Source organism: Saccostrea cucullata, unplaced genomic scaffold, assembly GCF_032062105.1.
Source record: "Saccostrea cucullata isolate Sc308-1 unplaced genomic scaffold, CSIRO_AGI_Scuc_v1 ctg5482, whole genome shotgun sequence".
Lineage (NCBI taxonomy): Eukaryota > Metazoa > Mollusca > Bivalvia > Ostreida > Ostreidae > Saccostrea > Saccostrea cuccullata.
In genome coordinates, this window is record NW_026929733.1 from 13,424 (window position 1) to 33,967 (window position 20,544).

The 20,544-nt window shown below is 34.0% G+C and overlaps 1 protein-coding gene across 2 annotated transcripts; it reads right to left on the reverse strand.

Annotated features, from left to right (window-relative positions):
* Positions 1–941: 941 nt before the first annotated feature.
* LOC134282052 (zinc finger protein 524-like) lies at positions 942–19,774 on the reverse strand. Of its 2 annotated transcripts, XM_062764485.1 has the most exons (6): positions 19,683–19,774; positions 14,539–14,602; positions 7,478–7,659; positions 5,310–5,582; positions 3,922–4,106; positions 942–3,442 (listed from the first exon to the last, which is right to left on the reverse strand). In XM_062764485.1, the coding sequence occupies exons 3-6, from the start codon at positions 7,650–7,652 to the stop codon at positions 2,660–2,662; spliced, it is 1,416 nt and encodes a 471-aa protein (XP_062620469.1). In that variant the 5' UTR covers positions 7,653–7,659; positions 14,539–14,602; positions 19,683–19,774; the 3' UTR covers positions 942–2,659. The 2 variants fall into 2 exon arrangements, with proteins under 2 accessions (XP_062620469.1, XP_062620468.1); XM_062764484.1 differs by lacking the exons at positions 14,539–14,602; positions 19,683–19,774 and having other exon boundaries at positions 7,478–9,028.
* Between the last annotated feature and the right edge of the window lie 770 nt (positions 19,775–20,544).

Below are 20,544 nucleotides of genomic sequence, written 5' to 3' on the forward strand. Positions count from 1 at the left end.
AATGAACAGGCTCAGACATCTTTTTCTTGCACTTCCGGATCATTCACCGAACATTCGGTGTCCATACATTGGCCACAATTTCTTGTTCAGATGCAAATTTTTCTTTTTCAGTCACGTACATTTACCACTAAATTCAGCTTCAAGATTTTAAATAATAGTATCTCATACACAAGTCATTCCAAGTAATCATATGTACAGACTACAGGATAACTGAAACAGACTCAGAGACAGATTTGTGCCTAAGAATGAATGTGCACATGTCCACTTATCAAGCTAAAGCATTTACCCACATGCCCATGCAAGTTAGTATATTAATTGCTGTATATCTTGCACTACCATGTTCCCCTCCATAGAATGAAATGACCTCATCTCTTCTGAAGTGCAAATGCCTGAGGGGCAAGATTCTAGGGGCAATCAATTTCACCCACTAGAGAATTCCCAGGTCCCACACTGGATACCAAATGAAATCGGGACAGGTCCGAGTCTCCAAATGGATTTGAACTGTGGACCTCTAGCATCAGTCATGTAATCTATACCAATTGAGCCAAATGGTTAATGCCTAACCTGGGCTGGTAGGATGCCTTATATATATCTTACAATACCGCATAAACCTGGTGCTGATCCCCTTTTGTATTTAGGCGTACAGTAGCACTAGTTGCAACTTTTCCTAAAGACTGGATGCCATTAAGATATGCCAAAACTGCAGGAGATAATGTGCTTGTACACAAATTCTCTTGCAATTGTACCTAGGCTAGTATTAGTACAGTTGGTTTGAATTTATAACTGGCTTCTCCATGCAATATAGGTCATCCAGTATTCAAAAACAAATTCTAAATTAAGCCTTTAGTTGGTAAACATCATTGGTCTTATTACTAGGACACAGTGTACTATGACCTTTATTTCTTTTCACAAAAGTCGAGGTCACTTAAAAACAAATCAACTCATCTATTATTTCATTTATTCTACTGATGACAACAAAGTATGAAACCAAGCAGATTGGACTATACAACTGGGACAGAGGATCACACAGGTTACTGGAACATGTACACAATATCTACATATTTATTTATCCCAAATTTCCCCACATACTTAAACAACACTGTTACAAAACTCACCTACTCTCTTTCAATTTACCTTAACTTTAAAATACATTTATACAGTGAAAGATTTAATTTAGAGTTACCCTGATGTATGCTGATGCAGAATATTGCTTTCCACACTGCATATAGAACTTAGCACTAAAAAGGTGGAGTTATCTACCCATTATAAAGTGGTGCGGCAGCTTTTTTTTCCATTGAATTATTTAAGAAAAAATCCTGGTATAACCTAGTTCTTAGAACTGAAATTAATCCCTCTGTCCCTTGTGTACTTATAAAACATGGAGATTCTATAAAACCAACAAAATAAGTCAACAAATATAAATAAAATGTCAATAAGATTTACACCAGAAAATGCAATAAAATTCAGCATCTAACCCCGTCATTGTGGTTATATTCTGTATAAAAGTTGATCGTCAACAACATATTATGCAGGCTAATGTATACTTTTTTGATTAACTAAGTCAACTTAAGTACTTGTAAGAAAATATAAAATTCAAACATTTTTCTGGGAAAATTATCAAATAATGATAGATAAATTCCACTTGGTATTTCAAAAAAAAAAAAGCCAATTCTTTGAAATTAAAGAAATTTTTGTATAAATAGGAGAACACAAGTATTGCATAGAATTATGCTGGTAACTAAACAAACAAAAATCATCTAAACAAACAAACACATAGATACATATGTATCACTTACATACACTTTAACAATAGAAAGGATAGTGATTATTATATCTGGCTCAGGGTAAGATTGCTTATAAAACCATCTTATCAGATTGTACACAGTGTTTAAGATCCCATGATCTTAAATAATTGTCTTGTTTTTTTTTTTGTTGTTCTTATCTGTGTGTTAGCACAATGTTAGAAAGCTAAATACAATGTATCATCCGAGAGTCTGAGATCAACACACGTCATAAAGAATGAACCCTGATCCAGGGTTGACTAAAGGCATCTTTTTTTCCTACAAAAAACTCTTGCACTTTACAGAGTATATTTTTATCAAACATTATTATTTACAACTTTACTGCACTTTTTAATCATGACAGCATTTCATCACATTATGAAAACTTATCAAAATGTTGCACCAGTTTGCCCTATTCTAATTGAATGTCAAAAAAAGATCAATGAAAATCTTTGATCAACATTGATATAAAATTTTTGTGCTGCTTTTTGTTAGACAATTCAAAAACACAAAAATGTATGATTTGAATACACAGAGAAGCTTTGCTTCAAATGCATTAATTTATGATTACACTAATCAGTTAATTGGGAAGACTGATTATGTACAGTACTGTGTACTTCAATTTGGTAATAACTGTTTAAAATAAAATTTTAACAAGTTACACTAAGAATAATACATATACACATAAGTACACAAACTTTATAACATTTTAACAACAAACAAAGCCATACTACCATGTAGTACAGAAATAAAAATACACTCTGTGTAAAAATTAGCGCTGCTTTCACAGCAAAAATATTGTCAATACAAAATAATTAAAATTGGTTACTATACTTTGTTCTACTTTGCTGAAAAGACTAGTTGTGAGCTTCACTCTGTCATGAAAAATCCACGTGAGCAGGAGAGGTTGTCTTCAAAAGACAGTTAAAGTGTGAGTTCAGTCTGGAGGGTAGAGACAGGGGTAGGGAAGTCTGAGGGACGGTGAAGGGGTGGGGCAGTGGGGGGTTAAAGGGAACACCCAAACTGGTGGCTGGTTCTGCTGCTTCTTTATGGGGAGTGCTAGAATCTCTGTTGGTTTGGGATGACAAGGTTCCCTGGGGGGTGGATCTCTGATCTTGAGGGGTGGGTGTGACACGAGAGCTACTGCTGGTTTGGGGTGGCTGAGGATGAGGGGAGGATCTCATTTCTTGTGATGTGGGTCGTGTCGATGACAGTAAGTGGTTGGCATGTCCTGAACTATTCTGTACAGCCTGTTGAAGATGAGATATAAATGAGGGTGACATCAAGGAGGGAGGGACGTTAGTGGGCATGAGGGAGAGAGGGGGGAGGTGATGAGAGGGAATGAGAGGTGTCTGCATGTGATGGGACGATGGCAGAATAGTAGTGGAGGATATATTATTAGATTGCTCAGCAGCCATATTTGGTGAAAGTTGATTTGAATCCATTGGTCTAGACAGAGTTTCTTTGTGGAGGTCAACAAAACGACTGAAGTTAGATGCCCTTGGGTCACTAACAAAGGAAAGGGGTACGGAGCTTCCTCTTGATGTTGGGAAATCCTTCTCTTTGGTTACCATAGAGTTATTCGTGCTGGACTGCCTTGGTTTCCTTGGTTTGTAAGGAAGAGGATATGGAGCTTCCAAAGAACGTACATTTACATGCATCTGCAATCATAAACAGATATACATGTAGAACAAGGAGTAGGAAAGATCCATTTCAAGTGTGCAACTTTTTCATTTTAGTTAAAAAAGAACATCATTGTTAGATGTTGTTTTGAAGAATTTTCAACATATTTAGGACATAAAATTTTGAATCATATTAATTTTGTTGAAAAAATAAATTTTTATTGTATTTTGTTTCAAAAATTAAATTTTCAAATTTTTTTTCCCTTAAGCAAATAATCTATAAATGATATATAAGCATTTTATGCAGTGTTCTTGCGTTGAATTTAACTCAATTTGCAATTCATTAATAAATAAATAGTATAAGCCCCTCCATGACTTCTTAAAGGTGCTGTGGTAATTGATGTACCTTCAGCTGAAACTGATGTGCCATTCCAATTCAAAGAAACTTTGGTTTATAAATCACGGATGTTAAAGTTAACACACTTTTGATTAAGAAATAATTGAGAGGTAAGCCAGACCTTGAGTGTGTGATTTTTGAGACTGCTCTCGTTGGTGTAGGCCCGGCTACAGACAGAACACTGGTATTGTTTGTTTGCTGCCTTTTTCACATGGTCTTCATGGTTTCTCATGTGATGATGAAGATTGGCCATCTGAGCAAAGGCCCGGTCACAACCATCAAAACAACAGCGGTACGGCTTCTCACCTACAATACAGGGATGCTGCTTTTATTCATATTATGATAATGGTCAGAAATTAAAACCACTTCTACCTAATATAGTAAAATATCCTTATACGAAAATGCCTGGGATGAACAATTTTGCTTCTTTATAAGCTTATTTACCAGTGTAAAAAGAGCTTTTACTTAAGTTTCATCTTTTCAGGCATAACAAAAGTAAGCTTTTTAAAAGATGCTACAAAGTTTTCATGATATTTTAATAAACTACTGTAAACATTACATTAGGCTGTATATTCTTTTTAGCGGCTTTGGCGGAATGCAGCAACTGCTAAATCAAGTACAACGCTAAATGTCTTGCACATATACACGACGTATTACTAAATAAGAATATGAAGAAATGCGCTAAATCAAATCTACCCTAACTTATTCAAAAGTAAATTTCCGCCAAATATCGCACACGCTAAATATAATACATTTACAGTATCTCCCCTAAAGAGAAAGTCACGTTCTTTTGTTGAACAGACTTGAGTCCCCTTCACCAAGAATGTTTGTGGTAAGTTTTGTTTGAAATCAACCCATTGGTCTTGGAAAAGAAGTAAAAAATTTGAAAAGTTTACTGTTAAGAATTCAGCTAAAATCATCTCACGTCTTGCATGTACAGTTACCTATTTATTCTGATTATGAGTGATCACTACTTTCAATTTTGCATTATCCATGTGCATTCTTTGATACTTCAATATTAATTTAATTAAAATTAGATTCTTTGATCTGCTTACTTAGATCAATTAACAAAGGATCTTGCAAATTTATATAAGGGTTCATCTCATATTGACCTTATATTTAGATATAAAAGCCAATGGAAATTGCCAATGATGTCAAACATACTGTTTTTCGTTTCTTATCATTTCAAAGTGACCAACTGTTAATTTGAACCGATAGCACCATAGCTTGACAATGAGCAAGGTCTTGTCAACATAAGGTATCATACGCATTACATTGTATTACTAATTAGGTTTTGACAATTTATCTGTTATATATCTGTTGGTTGCCAAATGCATTCCAATAGATAGACATACTATTTACAAGTCTATGTTAAATAAAATTTTATTTGAAGACAAACGAGAGCAGAATATTTGATCCTTTTTGCAGTGATCCTAAGGAGCAGACCAAAGTCTTCCATTTTATGTAGATTGCTTTGATGCCATAATCTAATTTTCATATATGTTATACCTGTGTGTATCCTAAGGTGTTGCTGCAAGTGACAAAGCTGCTTAAATCCTTTATCACAGAAGGAACAAATGTGCCTGCGTATCCCCGTGTGCACCAGGCTGTGCTGAGCTAACTGCTGCTTGCTCTTGAAGCCCTTGCTACAGTTTGGACAGATGTGAGTGCGGTCAGGGTGGATGGTGGAATTGACCTCCATAAAGGGCTGGTCACTCGAGGACAGCTGGGGGTCATCTGTAGAAAGGTCAGGGTTATCTGCAGGGTGTGGCATACTCAGATCTACAAAGATCGATCAACTGCTGGTATAGTGTATAATGTTACCTTGATTTGCACTTCTAAAGATGTTATAATAAAAATGGTTATCTATACTCTGTTATTTTCCAAACATCTACATGTATTTTCTGTTAATTTCCAAATGCACACTTTTTAATAAAAGTTCATTTTAATACAGACACAAAAATTAAAGATTCATAATATTTGTGCAAATGTGTCAAAACCAATAAATTCATGTTTACTGCACTTTACAGCTCGGGGAATAACTGTTAATCTATTTTATTGTGATTTTTAAATACACTTGTCTTGCAATGTAGGAATTAAATTGCATTTTTTAATGAAATGCACTTTGTTTTAAAAAAATTCAATATTTGCATTATGTAATCTGTAAATTTCAATAACATAAAAATTTATGATGTTTGTACTCCCTGCACTTTATTGAAATTTCAATTCTCAACAGCAATTTTTAAAATGAGTATGCCTCACCATGGTAACCACCTTAATTTTATGTTACTTGTAACCAATAAGAGATTTAATGCAATACATGCAGCATCACTATCCCCATTCTGTATTTAATTATTATGTAACTAATGGAGAGGCTGTACAAGTTTTACATTCAGAGCTTCCAATGAACAAGTATTTATGTTTGCTTCACTTTCATAATTAAAATAAGAAGCCCATGGGCCACAATGCCTACCTGAGTCACCTTGGCCCTGATAATTCTTCAGCAGATTTTCAAAATATTTTTCCTTCTTCATTTTCATAAAAAATTATCTCATATGCTGACCTCAACCTAGCTTAAGCCAGTCAAGGGATAACAATTTAATTAATTGAACCTGAATTTACACAACATCTAGATGCTCCAATATCAATGATGTTTATTCTACTGTTCTCTTGAAAAGATTTTCATGCCCTATTGTGGTTCCAGCCTAGTGCCTATCCTAGTGGCCTATATTTGAGCAAACTTGAATCTGCACAATGTCAGGTACAGTCAAGTTTAATCTTTCTCAGTCCAATGTTCTTGGGAAGAAGAATTTACTATTCTTTCCTTTCCTTGCTTATCTCCCATTGGAAAGGGACAAGGTCCTTCTTTTGACCATCTCAAATCCTTTTTATCCAAAGATATTTTGTGCCAAGTTTAATCGAAAGTTACCCTTGCAAAGCATTGGTTCAAAAAAGGAGATGAAAATTAATGTAAAACTTATACAGTTACAACACCAATGATACTGAGCACTGCATGCCAATGATAGATTAAGGTAAATTAGATCAGAAAAGTGCATATACCGTATATGCAGAATTTTTTGCAAGGATTTAATTTTGGCATTATTAGCGAGGGTGCTGAGATCGCTAAAATTGAATATCACTAAAAATTAATTGAATTTTATATGTAATACATGTAGCTTCTTTAGTGAGCATTATAAAAATCGCTAACATTACATCTCGCTAAAATTTCCATGGCACTTATACGGTATGTTTGAGCTTCAGGTTCAGGTGAGCGAAGAAACATGATGCATCTTATCAAGAAAAGCACTCAAAGATGTTAAAGATTCCATATGCCTTTCACTCTCAGAGAATACACAAAGTATGAGATGATGTCCATAAATTATATTTAGATTTCACTGGCACAATAATTATACTAAATTTAATGAAAAAAGCTTACTTTCATTTTCGATAAAGAGACCTGAAGTCACAAAAAAGAGAGTACATTGGTGGTTATATACGGTTGGAGAATCTAAGTTACTGGCAATTTTTAATGAAACTGACAACAAGCAATAGCTTTTTTATCTACATGTATAAAACTTTACTCTATACTTCAACAACACTGAACAAGCATTGTTTTAGATATCTCAACCCCTGGCCTCCAGCTTGATCCTCCTAGCTCTATGTCTATTGATACTTACCCTGGGGATTCCTGGAGTACTGAGAGGCACTGCTGGGGGTCTCCACTGGCAGGGACATCCCTCCCATAGAGGGCAAGCTGTAGGGGTGTCTGCCTGGGGGTGGGGGCTGAGGAGGAGGCACCTGCTGCTGACCGTAGGACAGGAGGGCTGACACAGCACTAGCAGCCTCCGACATATTGTCCCTGTTGGTAGACATTAACCAGTAAGTTAGCAACAGTTTAAAATTTTCAAACCATGGGTCCATCATATACGAAGGTCAAAGCCGTAATCCTCCGAAATGAATGTAAACACTCGGCCGGTGAGGGTTGTTTTCTTTAAATTCCACTTTTATTTTCTTTTTGCATTCACATTTAATTTTCACCTGTTCATTCTTCGAGATAGGGTCGGATGTTAGCTTGTAGGACTTATTTTCTCGACTGCATTTTTAGTCTCACTGTTCGTTGTCATGCACAAACATATCTCATATTCTCCTACTTACACAATATATTCCCTTTTCAAAGTTTCATTATTTTATTTCAATATATCTGCTCTTTACATATTAATTTCTCTGGAGAGCAGTGGGATTTTTTTTTAAATGAAAAAAATATTACATAACTCTGGGGCATCAATCATCGGCCTTTCTTGGCAAAGAAAATAAAATGGAAATGCCACTTCCATTAAAAATTTCTAAATAGTACTTGAATTTTCTATCTAAACTCTGATGTTATTGATCACAGATATAAATTTCCATTCACTATTATGTAACGGTATAAAAACCTGAATTTTAATTGATCACCAGCTTCAATTAATCCAGTTTTGATTGCATCGATCGAAGAATCTGACACAATTGTTTCATGTTTCTTTTTAATCTAAACCTGCATGATAATTATTGTGTTGCAATTTTGCAAGTTTTTATGAAATATATTGAAGTTATAAAAAAAAGTCTCATCTCCCCTTCGGATAGAAATGAAAATTGTTGCAATCTGCCGTTAATGATACACATATCTTCCCATCATGCACATTCCAACAAATTCATCTTGTGCACCGATCTATTTTTATCAAAATCTACAGCATTGAAATATTGAGTTGAATTTTCTGATATCAATATCTTCCATCACCACTGGATAAAATGTGTATTACATAATACAAATCAGAAGCACATTCCTCCATTATTTCTTTTGACAGCTTCTCGACTAACACACAAACCTGCACAAATCAATTTTTTTTCCAGATCATGTGCAGTTTTCTGAATGCATGTTTCAACTTCGATTAAGAGTCTAACACAAGAGTTCAGCATGTTAACCAAGACACAGAAAAATGTCTATTGGATTCAGGCATCTCCACAGTGTAAAAGGGAAAAAAAGCCTCGAGGTTATGTAATCAAGCTTTTGAATAATTTCCACAATTCACATGACAGCTTATTGTCACAGGTTATCAGTGAAAAGCGGAGTGAAAAAAAAAATCTTTCAGACTAAACAAAACATGTGAAATTCAAATGCCTTTATCTTCTCCACTCTTTCTAACCCTCTGTTTTGAAAATAAAGTACATCCTACATGCTTGAGTGATGCTTTTATATTTAAATTTAAAAATTCTGTCCCCAGTGACAGGCCGTCTATTCAGATTAAATATTCCCCATCAGGTTTTGTTGGTTGCTATATTGCCTGTTTATCTACACATGTCAGTCATTTTTTACCTGTATTTACCTGTATACAGACAGGCAGGTATCAGGGCGCTCATAAAAAACCTGCTCTATGAGTCATAAGGAACATGTTCAAATAGGGTGTATTTCTTAAAATTTAATTTAAATTTTACTGCATAATACAGTTTAAAATTAATTGTTTTTGCTAATTTTAATTCACTTTTTAAATGCTGAAATGCTGAATGAACCTTTTAGTCAAGACATATATCAATTTGAAAGGAAATAAATATTCTTTAAAAAAATATAAACTGCCCTTTCACTCCTTTTCAAGCTTTTATCTATGTTTTGCTTTTATTTTTGTGTTTTCATTATGTAAATATGAAAATTCACAACACTACGAAAGTGGCTCAATAAATCAAATTAATTCAGGGATATTACTCCCCCCCCCCTCCCCACTTAAAAACAAAATAACTGGGTGGAAAACTAATAGAAAAAGATTTGGAAAAAAGGGAAGAATTTACCATTAAACTTTTCTTGTCTCCAACAGTCCTTGTTTTAGGCAAAAGTGGGGAGAAAAAATATTGATGAGTTGGGGTGATACAAATTCACCTACAGACATGCTAGTTTGAAATACATGTATGTGGAAGTCCAAGAGTGTGAAAATAACAATGGACAGAAATCAATCAATGGATGAAATCAGAGAAAAAAATAAAACATAGTGCTGCTTCATTTTTTCTTGAATCAACCGTCTTTAACAGAACATATGGTGATCATTTTAAGACAAAGAAATAATAATATGCTTCCAGATAATGATAATATGTAACCTTTTCTCCCTATTGTGGCCTACTCTACCCCCAGGAGTCACACAAAACTGAATCAACATAATCTAAGGAAGATTTCATAAGATTCAACTTTTCTGGACCAAGTTTATTTTTTTTTTTATTTTTTTTTTTTATTTTATTTTTTTTTTTTTAGATTTTTCAAGATGCTGCAAAATTTTAAGTTATTCTTAATCATCTCCCACATAATGAGGGCATAGCCCTTCTGTTGATTAAATTTGATCCCCTTTACTCAAAAATGCTTTGTAGCAAAATTGGCCCAGTGGTTCTGGAGAAGTCAAAATGTGAAAAGTTTAAACACATCCATTGTAACAGACAGCTAGACAGATAGACTACAGACAAAATATCAAATAAAATCAAAAAACTCACTTGAGCTTTCAGCTCAGGTGAGTTTATAAAAGCATATGCACATTCAAAAAGACTTCTCTGAAGATTTAAAACATGTCATTCATCTAGAAAATATTACTAAAATCTGTCATCTGAAGCAAGTTTGAGAGTTTATCCCTTGATGCATCATCCATGCAAGTGTGATCTAGGTACGGCTTGAAGTACACTGCTTCATCTACTGTCACCTACATGTAGTCAATATCTGAAAAATATGTCAAATTGTGTATATGAAGCAAATCTGGTAGTGAGCATCCCTTGATGCATCAGACTGTGATTCAAACTGGCCTCATAGTTTCTTGATAATGAATTTTGTCAAAAAACTCCAGCCTGGTCACTCCTTCTGGAAAATGTTGGTCAAATCCAGAATTTGGAGCTACTTGGGAAGTGTGCATTCCTTCATGTATCATCCATGCAAGTTTGGTTCAAATAGGCCTTAAAATTACTTAGAATGCACCTGCACCAAAATTCAAACCTGCATGGTCACTTATATTGTGGACAATATACATCAGATTCATCATCTGCAGCAAGACTTATAGTGTACATCCTTAGATCTATTATCCTTGCAAGTTTGGTCAACATAGGACAAATTATTTTTAAAATTTAGAACATGCAGATGTACCTGCTCCAACAACTTAAACTTTGTCACTTATCCAGATATTGTAAGTCATATCCAGCATCCAAAGCAAGTCCAGTAGTTTGCATCCTTAGATGTATCATCCGTGCAAGTTTGTTCAACTTAGGGCCAATAGTTACTTTAGCAATTGTGGGTCATATTCAGCATCCAATCTAAATAAAATCATACTTTTTAAATCACTGACATTATACATTCTGTGTAAGAATTGATTCAGCATCCAAATCAAACCTGGTAGTGTTTCTTCTTAGATGCAACATCCATGTTAAGTTTGGTCAATTAAGGTCTTATTGATACAGATGTATTAACTATGAAACCTGCTCCAGAACCTTTAACCTGCTCTAATAAAGTGCCACGCCACAGCATGATACGCCCCCGTCAAAAAATTACAATTATAATGTATCTTAAACAGTTAAAAGTGCAGGAAAATCATGTCAACCTTGATTTTAAGATTTCAATGATTTTTACACACCTTAAAAAATTTGTTTATCCATCTCATGTGGTGTAGGCATTAATTATAACAAATATTGCATCATTCATAGATTTCTATACCTTGCCAAATGCCTATCATGTTAAACAATATCAAATTAATCTTCACAACTTAATCTATACCTAATTAATTTTGGAAATAAAAGGCTGGCCATCAAATATAAACTGACCAACAGTTCTTCTGTCTAATTCCCGAAGGAGACAATTAAGAGCATGCTCTGAAGTAATGAAAGAGACATGCAGCTAGCCTTCCTACATTGAACACATTAATTAATCTTTAACTGGATGCTTGTCTACTCATTACTCCCAAAAGATTATTGGATCTGCACTATCTACCATAAAACATTTTTAAAACGTATAAAACATCAATGATTTTTTTTTTTAGATTTAATGTCAGACAGTTAATTGTTAATATGCAATTCACATGGACATGCAGATTCAACCCCTACCCCCATAAAATTAATTTTTAAGTTCACAATATTATGTAATAGTTTAATATGCAATATCAAATTAGTTTTAATTACTTCTCATCAAATTCATTTTAAAACTTTGGCTATCCAAGAAGAGCTATTTTTAATCCAAAAGGCTTACCCATTTGGCCCAATACTCAAGGGATATAGATAGCACTGATGCTCTTACAGCTACTCCTCACACTAAACTCATTAATTTCTCTCTCTAATTTGACATGCAATTTTCTGTTATCAAAATTCTTCTTGACCAGTGCTTGATAATTAGACTCATGGGAGTGGTGGAATTTCTCTAACATACATTACATTTGTTATAGATTGCTGTCAAGTATATATGCTAAAAAAATAAGTATTTTCTTAATTTAACATTTTTCTAATAAGGTTAGTGCAATAGTTTTACATTTTTTTGAATGTGTAAATGAATAGAAAAAAAGACATTTCTTTTTAAAAATTCCACTTAAATTAAAGGTCACAGTGACCTTGAAATAGGTCGCGACACACCTTCTACCTAAGATGCATAAACTGGCCAAGCTTGATGATTCTAAATCTAATAGTTTTCTAGTTATGAACCGGACAGGATTTTTCCATATTTGGCTATAACTTTTTAATTATAGGTCAGAGCGACCTACTTTTTGTGCGCGACACACCTTCTACCCAAGATGTATCAGCTGACAAAGTTTGATAACTCTAGGCCTTATAGTATTCAAGTTATGAGCCGGACACGAGAAAAGCTAACAGACGGACAGACAGACAGACAGACAGACAGACAGACAGACAGACAGACAGACGGACGGACATGAAGCCTATAACATAATACGTCCCGTCTTAAGACGGGCGTATAAAAATTTTAACATGGTCATTCTTTGGCTGAAATTGCAGAATCTCAAACCGTGACTGATACAATAAAACATACTAGAAGCATTACCCATGTATTTTTGATTGATGTAGGGCATAGAAGTACTTGAAAAAGAATCTGCTTCAAAAAATTTAGCTGGGATGCTGACACTGACTCCTGTGGTGGTACATAAACTCCCCAAACTTTGTTGAGGTGAACTAAAAAATCAGCTCAGTACTGAACAGTTGCCCATACATACACTAAGAGCAGCAGTAACTGAATTAAGATACCTAAATGACAAATCATGGTCATAAATGATTATTTTTTTAACTTTTTCCTACCACCCCCACCCCCCAAATGATTTTTTATTGTGACCCCATCCTACACCTCGGGACATTATCTGAGCAATTGTGAATCTACACTTATATCTGTATTATCTCCCCTTGAAAGGGGACATGAACTTTAATTATACGAACCTAACTTCCTTTTACACATACTTGCTTTTGTTAAGTTTGGTTAAAAATTGTCTAGTGGTTCATGAGGTGAAGTCAAAAATGTGAACAGTTGACACACAACAGAGGGCAGACACTCTTTGATTAAGCTTACATAAGGCTATTAATTTTTTTTTAAACATGGTCTTTGGATTCAATGTGTGACAAAATAGTCAAGTTTTTGGGGAATGAAACTGCTTGAAAACCATTAATCTGATCAATCACTCAATATAGATATAGAGATCAGATCCAGCATACAAAGCCAGTCTGATATAGTGCATACTAGGATGCATCATCCATTCAAGTTTGGTCCAGGTTAGGCATATGGCATCATCTCAAGCCTAGGTTCAAAGTCGAATCTTGAATAATTATGCCTGTATGCTGTGATATCATGTTCAGTGAATGACAATATTTGTTTCTATTGCAATTGAAAACAACAACTGACATCATCAGTTGACAAAAATATTTCACAAACTGCAATTGGGTATTGAGAGGTTTCATCAAAGTTCATTTTCTGACTTTACTTCACTTGCATTGGTCAGTATTGTAATGAGCTACAAAATATTCTCTTCCCATTCAACCATGGTCAGAATGGGAGAGGATTGTACATTTTGTCCGTGGTTTCAAAGATGGGCATATGGGTACTCTGCACTGAATGTTTAACCAGTTTATTCTATTCGAAAATAAAGGTCAGACCTAACATCTAAAGCAATTCATACCTCAAGTAGATACACAATCTAATCAGGTATAGTAGATCCCCATAAGGCTTATAGGTACAGTAAAACATGTCTCTACCAAAGTGCTAGGGATGGACGAGTTTGCTTCATTATAAGTGTGATTCATTACATTTGTGTATCGGTTTAGTTAATAATATATTTTAAAGTCATAGGAAATAAAATTCACTGCATTGTAAGCTTCAGTTCGCTATAAGTGTGTTCGCTATAACCATACTTGTACTTGGGAAAGCTCTTAAAACTTTGACCAGCTCCAAACACATGAATAAGAATGCAGCATCTAAAACCTGACAATGAAACATACTAGATTTATAGCCATGCAACTCATCCAAAAATTGCAGCACTGACTCTGACACCAGTTAGCAATTAAGCTTCTTCAAGGGGAGCTAAAAATTCAACTTTTCTCCAGTAAAATATGGCAAGAGAATATCACTGCAGTTGTCCATTTTTGTGGTATTTTTGTGGTATTTTGCTAAATTAAAATCAATTCACCAAATTTTAATCGAATTCCAGACATTACCTCTACATGGAGAGATATTCAGACTTTCTAGCAACTTCTTTCTACTTACCCTTGTTCTGAATTTACAGCAACTTCATGTCTTCCTTCACATCAATGAGACACAATGGAAAAACCTGTAAAATGACAATGAAAAATTCATTTCAATATGAGGTTATTTGTTACAATCCCCACAAACCAGAGAGAGAGAGAGAGCACAATAATGCCATTCATGTATATGCAAGAATGACAAGTATTTCATTTCTTAAAAAAAAAAAATGCAATTTTGTTTTTATTTAACTTTCTACTGACTACCAGACTGAGAAGTGAATGAATTTCCTAGGATTTTGAAGGGGGTTCAGACTGGTCCAAAGAGAGATAACTTATAAAGCTCATAATCTCAGTTTGATTCATTCTGCTATCATTGCCATGATCACCAACAAAACTAAACAAGTCAAGCCTTTCTACAATTCTAAATTGTTAACTTTGTAGGTGAAAAGGAACTGTATTTAGTTCATTTTTTTTTTGAATGTCCAATGACAAAGAATATTAATTCGATAGGTCAAAGGAAATTATTTGCAAACCCATTTTATTCAGTAAACATGCATGCCTCCTAAATCTACAGTTTTGGAATATTTTGAAAAATTTAAGCATGAAAAACAGATAATTGAATGTAAAGTCAATTATATGGAACTGCAGTGGAACGTACATCAAATATGATGTATCATATCAAATGCAGACATCTGTCAAACATAACAGAATTTTCAATGAAATTTTTCCCGGTAAATTCTCCACAAAAAATCTTAAGTGCAGAGCTGGAAAAAAAAAGATGCTATGACAAACATGATTATGAACGATCTTCGACCACTTACTGTTTGTAAAAGTAGAGGCTTTGAAGAATTTTTTGGTTTGCTTGATCAAAATACCGTATAATCCCTATTAACCGCCCCGGGCACTTAGAAAATTGCGAAAAGGGGGTGGTTATTTTGGTATTCTCTTTGTAATATTTAATATCATATCTTAACTTCAAAAAATATTTTGAAAAAAAATAATAATAACTAGATGCATTCTTGTTGCTGGTGCAACAAGCAGGTCTTCCGACCGACTTCTCTTTTTCCATATTGTCTGCGTCATCCCATGAAATAGATTTCATAATGTATTTTTTCGTTTACGTTCATTTACAGCAGTTTCTAACACAGATCGTCAGGTATTTCACAAAATATCTCCAAATATAGCTTTTAAAAATCGGCAAAATCTTCCACACATGTTATAAAAGAGTGAAAAGAAATTTGCAACTGAAAAAAGACAAAAACAAAAAAAAAATTTCAAAATTTTGAACCCCCGACAGTAAGACAAAGTATGGTTCGGTCATATCTTTGCAATAAACGCACGCATGAAAAAAATAAAAACATATTTAGATATCTTTGAAGACGCTCTATAAACCCTGTAAATCCGAAGAAAAAAATATTGAAAAACAAAAAAGTTGAAAAATTAGACTTTTAGAATTCACTTCCGTTTGCGACCGGAAGTAGGAACGACAAAAAATGAAGGACGTTCGGCACATCTACATGTGATGGTCTTTCATGTCCATAAGTTTCAATGTCATATCTTTGGCCGTTTTCGAGAAAAATTGTGTACAAAAATCCATTTAAAAAATACAAATTTCCCCAAAAATCGCGAACGGAAGAAAATTTTGAAAAAATGAAAAACACGTCTGGAGATATTAACCTGGTGCATCTTTCCTGTAAAAATCTTTGAAATCCGTACAGTCACAGCGGAGATATCGCCATGGAAATGAATCAAAGGCCTGAAGGGCCTGCGAGTTGACTCGCTCGAGTCAACTGAGCTTTTTCATACATCTGGGCACCATACCTTAATATATTCAGTTTATTTTGCATCTTAAGAGATTAAATATTATATGTCTGATCCATGTTCGGTTCATAAATAAAGTGTATATTGCTTTTCTTTTATAAATACAGGTTGGCACTTATATGCCTTATATTTTGTAACTGGATTCTATGATGAATTTCAGCACATTAGCTGAAGTGGTCAGTGTTATGGAATAATTAGGTTAAAGATTCCCACAGCAAATCTGGATTCTAAAAATAGATTTTCAACAACAACTAGCTGCAGCTAATGAAAGCAGCAGGTGTTTGTGTTAGGGATTATTCTAGGTCAATTAAAAATACACTTCAGATTATATTATTTTATTAGGCTTGAACATATTTTACGCTGTAATTGTACATCATACAGGTATTTAATCAAAAATTTCTTTGAAAGCATGAAGGCATAAATTATGTAACAGTATGAAATTTTATACAGTTTTTACCTCTTAAGTTTATACAATCACACAAACCAAAGCATTTTTTGCTAGAACTATTATATTTGGCGTATGGATCACCTTGATGAATGCGTGCAAAATTTTACAGTTCTGAAAATGTCTATGTCGACATGGCAATCCCGCGAGCCAACTCAAAAAAAGAATAATAATAATAATAATAATAATAATAGGAAACCGACGGAAAACAATAAGGTCTTCCGAAGGAAGTCGGAAGACCTTAATAAATTCAAAGAATCTCCAAAATAATGTCTAACTTTACTTTAAATGAAGATAATCCACCCAAAGTACCAGGTATGCTAAATGAATCATTTTCCACAAAGAAATTGGATAATCAGCAAGTTTCATTTTCAATTTCTTCAAAATTTTGCAGACTTTTGATATGATTATAGTCTTTCTAGATAATTTAAATCACTGTACAGGGGGCCCTTATTTCCTGACAATTGAAAAGGACCTAAGGGGGCCCTTATAGGGGCAGGGGCGGTTAATAGGGATTATACGGTAATAAAATTTCAACTTACAGTTCTAAAAAATTGTGGTTTAAATTTTCCGTAATCAACACAGCTTTGTAATTGCAAAAAAAAAAAAATCCTGCTTTTCCATGACAAGTTACTGTAAACATACTTTTTTCCATGGGGTCATAATTCCACGGAATCTCTATTTCTGTTTAATCCAATGGTAGTAAATTATGCGGATATCTTAAGATTCTCCTTATATGCCTTATATTTGAATTAAGTTCGATGGGACTAATTTTCGCTGAAAATTTGTGACCGCACAAATAGCGTAAATTAATACCATGCATATAAAAGTACTTCTACAGTATCTCGATTTTCTTCAATTATATTATTTTTTTGTTTTTACAGGACTTATGTTAGCATGTACCTATTCGGTGAGCCACATAACCAGTTTCTTACTGCTTACCACTGTCTTTAGCCATTATCTAAATATATCTAAATATTGAGATGACTGGATTTTTTTTGCTGTTTCTTACATGGCAATCCCTTTTGCATCGGTTGTAATTGATCGGTATAAGACACATCACCATTCTTTAAATCATTGTTACTTTTAAACATAAATTCATCATAAGGTATTTGTTACCAGGACTTGTTTCATTATGAACAATATCTATTGTAGTGGAGACACCTAGACTTTACACTGGTTATTGTTTTTGGCTCCTGGGGGCAAAATACTGTAACCCAACTATTATTCGCGTCATCTTTTATTCGCGATTCGTCAGTTTGAAATCAATCCGCAGCGATTAATTTTCACGAATAAGGAAACATTTTCTACAAAGACAAAGCAAAATAAATGATTTGCGGTGATTAATAATCGCGACTTAAAGTAGGTCACGAAACTCGCGAATATTTGTCGCACGTGAATAAAAGTTGGTTTACAGTACTCGTTCACTAGGATCCGAACGTTTCTGACACTGTCTGCAGCATTCTGGTTTTGTTTATAACTGAATACAATTGTAATTTTATTTTTCAGGAGCTTGACTCCATATAATTTGAAAACTAATACTCATAGCATAAACTTCACCTATTTTGGCTTCCAAACTTGATTCCTGAAATTAATTCCAATAATCTAAGAAGTCTACAGGTAATTTCCACTGCACATCCTTTCCTATTTGTTGCTTATGCTGATCATGATTCTTATCATCAATAATTTACATCAAATTCTACAAAGGTTTTTAATTTTTATTCATTTATATGATTCAGAATCTTATTACACTCAGGACTAAAAAAAAAACTATCACACTACAGTGTGTATATTATATCTATAGACCATCATACACCAGCGTAAAATTTTTATCACACAGTGAGTACTACAGAATATACAAACTCTATGCTGAAAAACATTCAAATGCAGGTATTTATTTTGACAACAGTTTGCTGTTACGTACAGAAAGGAAGACACATAAAAAGGATATCGGATTCCATTGTGGAAAAACAGTATTCTCTAGTCTGGAGAATAAGAGACATAACTTTAAAATGAAGCCAACGATTTATGTCAGCATTTCTAATGTTTAGATAATGGTCAAGCTAGCATCACTGACCTATATTGAATACATTGACTTTATTTTAACATGTCGAAAGCACGACTACTTTTAAATACTTTGAAAAGACAGAAACTGGTCAGCCTCATACTTACTACCAGCTTATACTGACTACAGTGATGAAAGTAAAAAAAAAAAAAGAAAATTAACATCGTGGCTCAAAATTCTGACACCTTAAAAGGTCATGTTAAAGGCCTACTCCAGAAAACAAGGGCATAACACAAGCCATGCCTACTTATATTACTGAACTACATTTCTTAAAATACAGAATTTGTTATTCATGAGGAGCAAGATTCTAACGTTAGGGCACAGGGGCATCTTATCCACTCTGTTCTCTACTTCACATATAAAAATACACAAGGGAAGAATCGAAAGTAGCACACGATTTTTAAAAAAAGTCAAAAAACAACTTACTTGCGAAAAGTTACACGAATCCTTAATGTCCAAGCCTATCTAAAATATTCCAGATATATCCATCGAAAATAGCTTTTATCCAATAAAACAGCTTTCTGCACAGTGTGAAATGATAACTCACCCGGATGACTAGTCTTCCAATTCGGAAGGCCTCGGGTACTACTATTCATCTTAAGTTTCAATGCAGAAAGCTGGGGTTTTATTGGATAAAAGCTATTTTCGATGGATATATCTGGAATATTTTAGCAAGGCAATGCCCCTGTGGTTAGGGTTTGCCGATTATTCTTCAAAGCACATTTTCCCTATCAACAGTATTTCGACCAGAAGTAGATGACCTAAATTCTTACACTATTAATCATTGCAGGTAATGAAACTTAAGAACCAATAATTGTATTGTCAAACTCGATACCTTTCGGCTTTCCTGTCTTCTTGGTAATGTTTTCAGAGACCGCATCTATCATGTATAAAAAGAAAATACAGTGCTGTAAGTTCTTTGCTGATCTTGACGTTTCTGAAACTCAAACTATTTTTTGAAATTCATTTTAACTCTGTTTTTAAAGGAATGGCTAAAACAACACTCCTTTTGTTCTTCTTTTTAATTTTAGCCTGCCGCTTATATCTCAACGGAAAATTTCTTTTTCAGAGTTATTGTTCTTTGGCCACCTTTATCATACGATGATTGATAATAAATAAATGAAATAAGTCGTTATTACTAAATACTTATAGAGAGTAAGTAAGTGAGTAAACAAGTAAATAAACAAATAAATAAATAAATAAAAAGAGAAAATCCCTGCAACATCAACTTTTATGTGCAGAGTAGTTTGCGTTAGTAACTGATCATTCTTGGTGCATATATTGGTATACGAGGGCTGTTCAATAAATAATGTCCTCGGTGCTCAGAAAGAAGCATAAGACGCTTTTCGATGATTTAGTCTTAATAATTTAACTTAGTAAATTCTCTTTCAATTAAAAGCCATGTCGATAAATTTTTTTATCCAACTTCTGATTGTTTTTAGAACTCATTTTTGTGTATGACCATTGATATACTGGAAAATGGCAGATCTTATGATTTCCTGGACTAGTTCCTTCGTTCTGAAAGGTGTTTTTTTCGACTTTGGAAAATGAAACAAGTCAAAAGGCAAAAGATATCTGGCAAATATTGTTAGTGTGAAAAAAATCACTTTCTGTTTATCCCCAAAACTCCTTTACTCTTCATGGCGTGCGGTTTTGGACGCTGTCAAGAAGAAATTTAATGTAGTGGATTCCTGAAT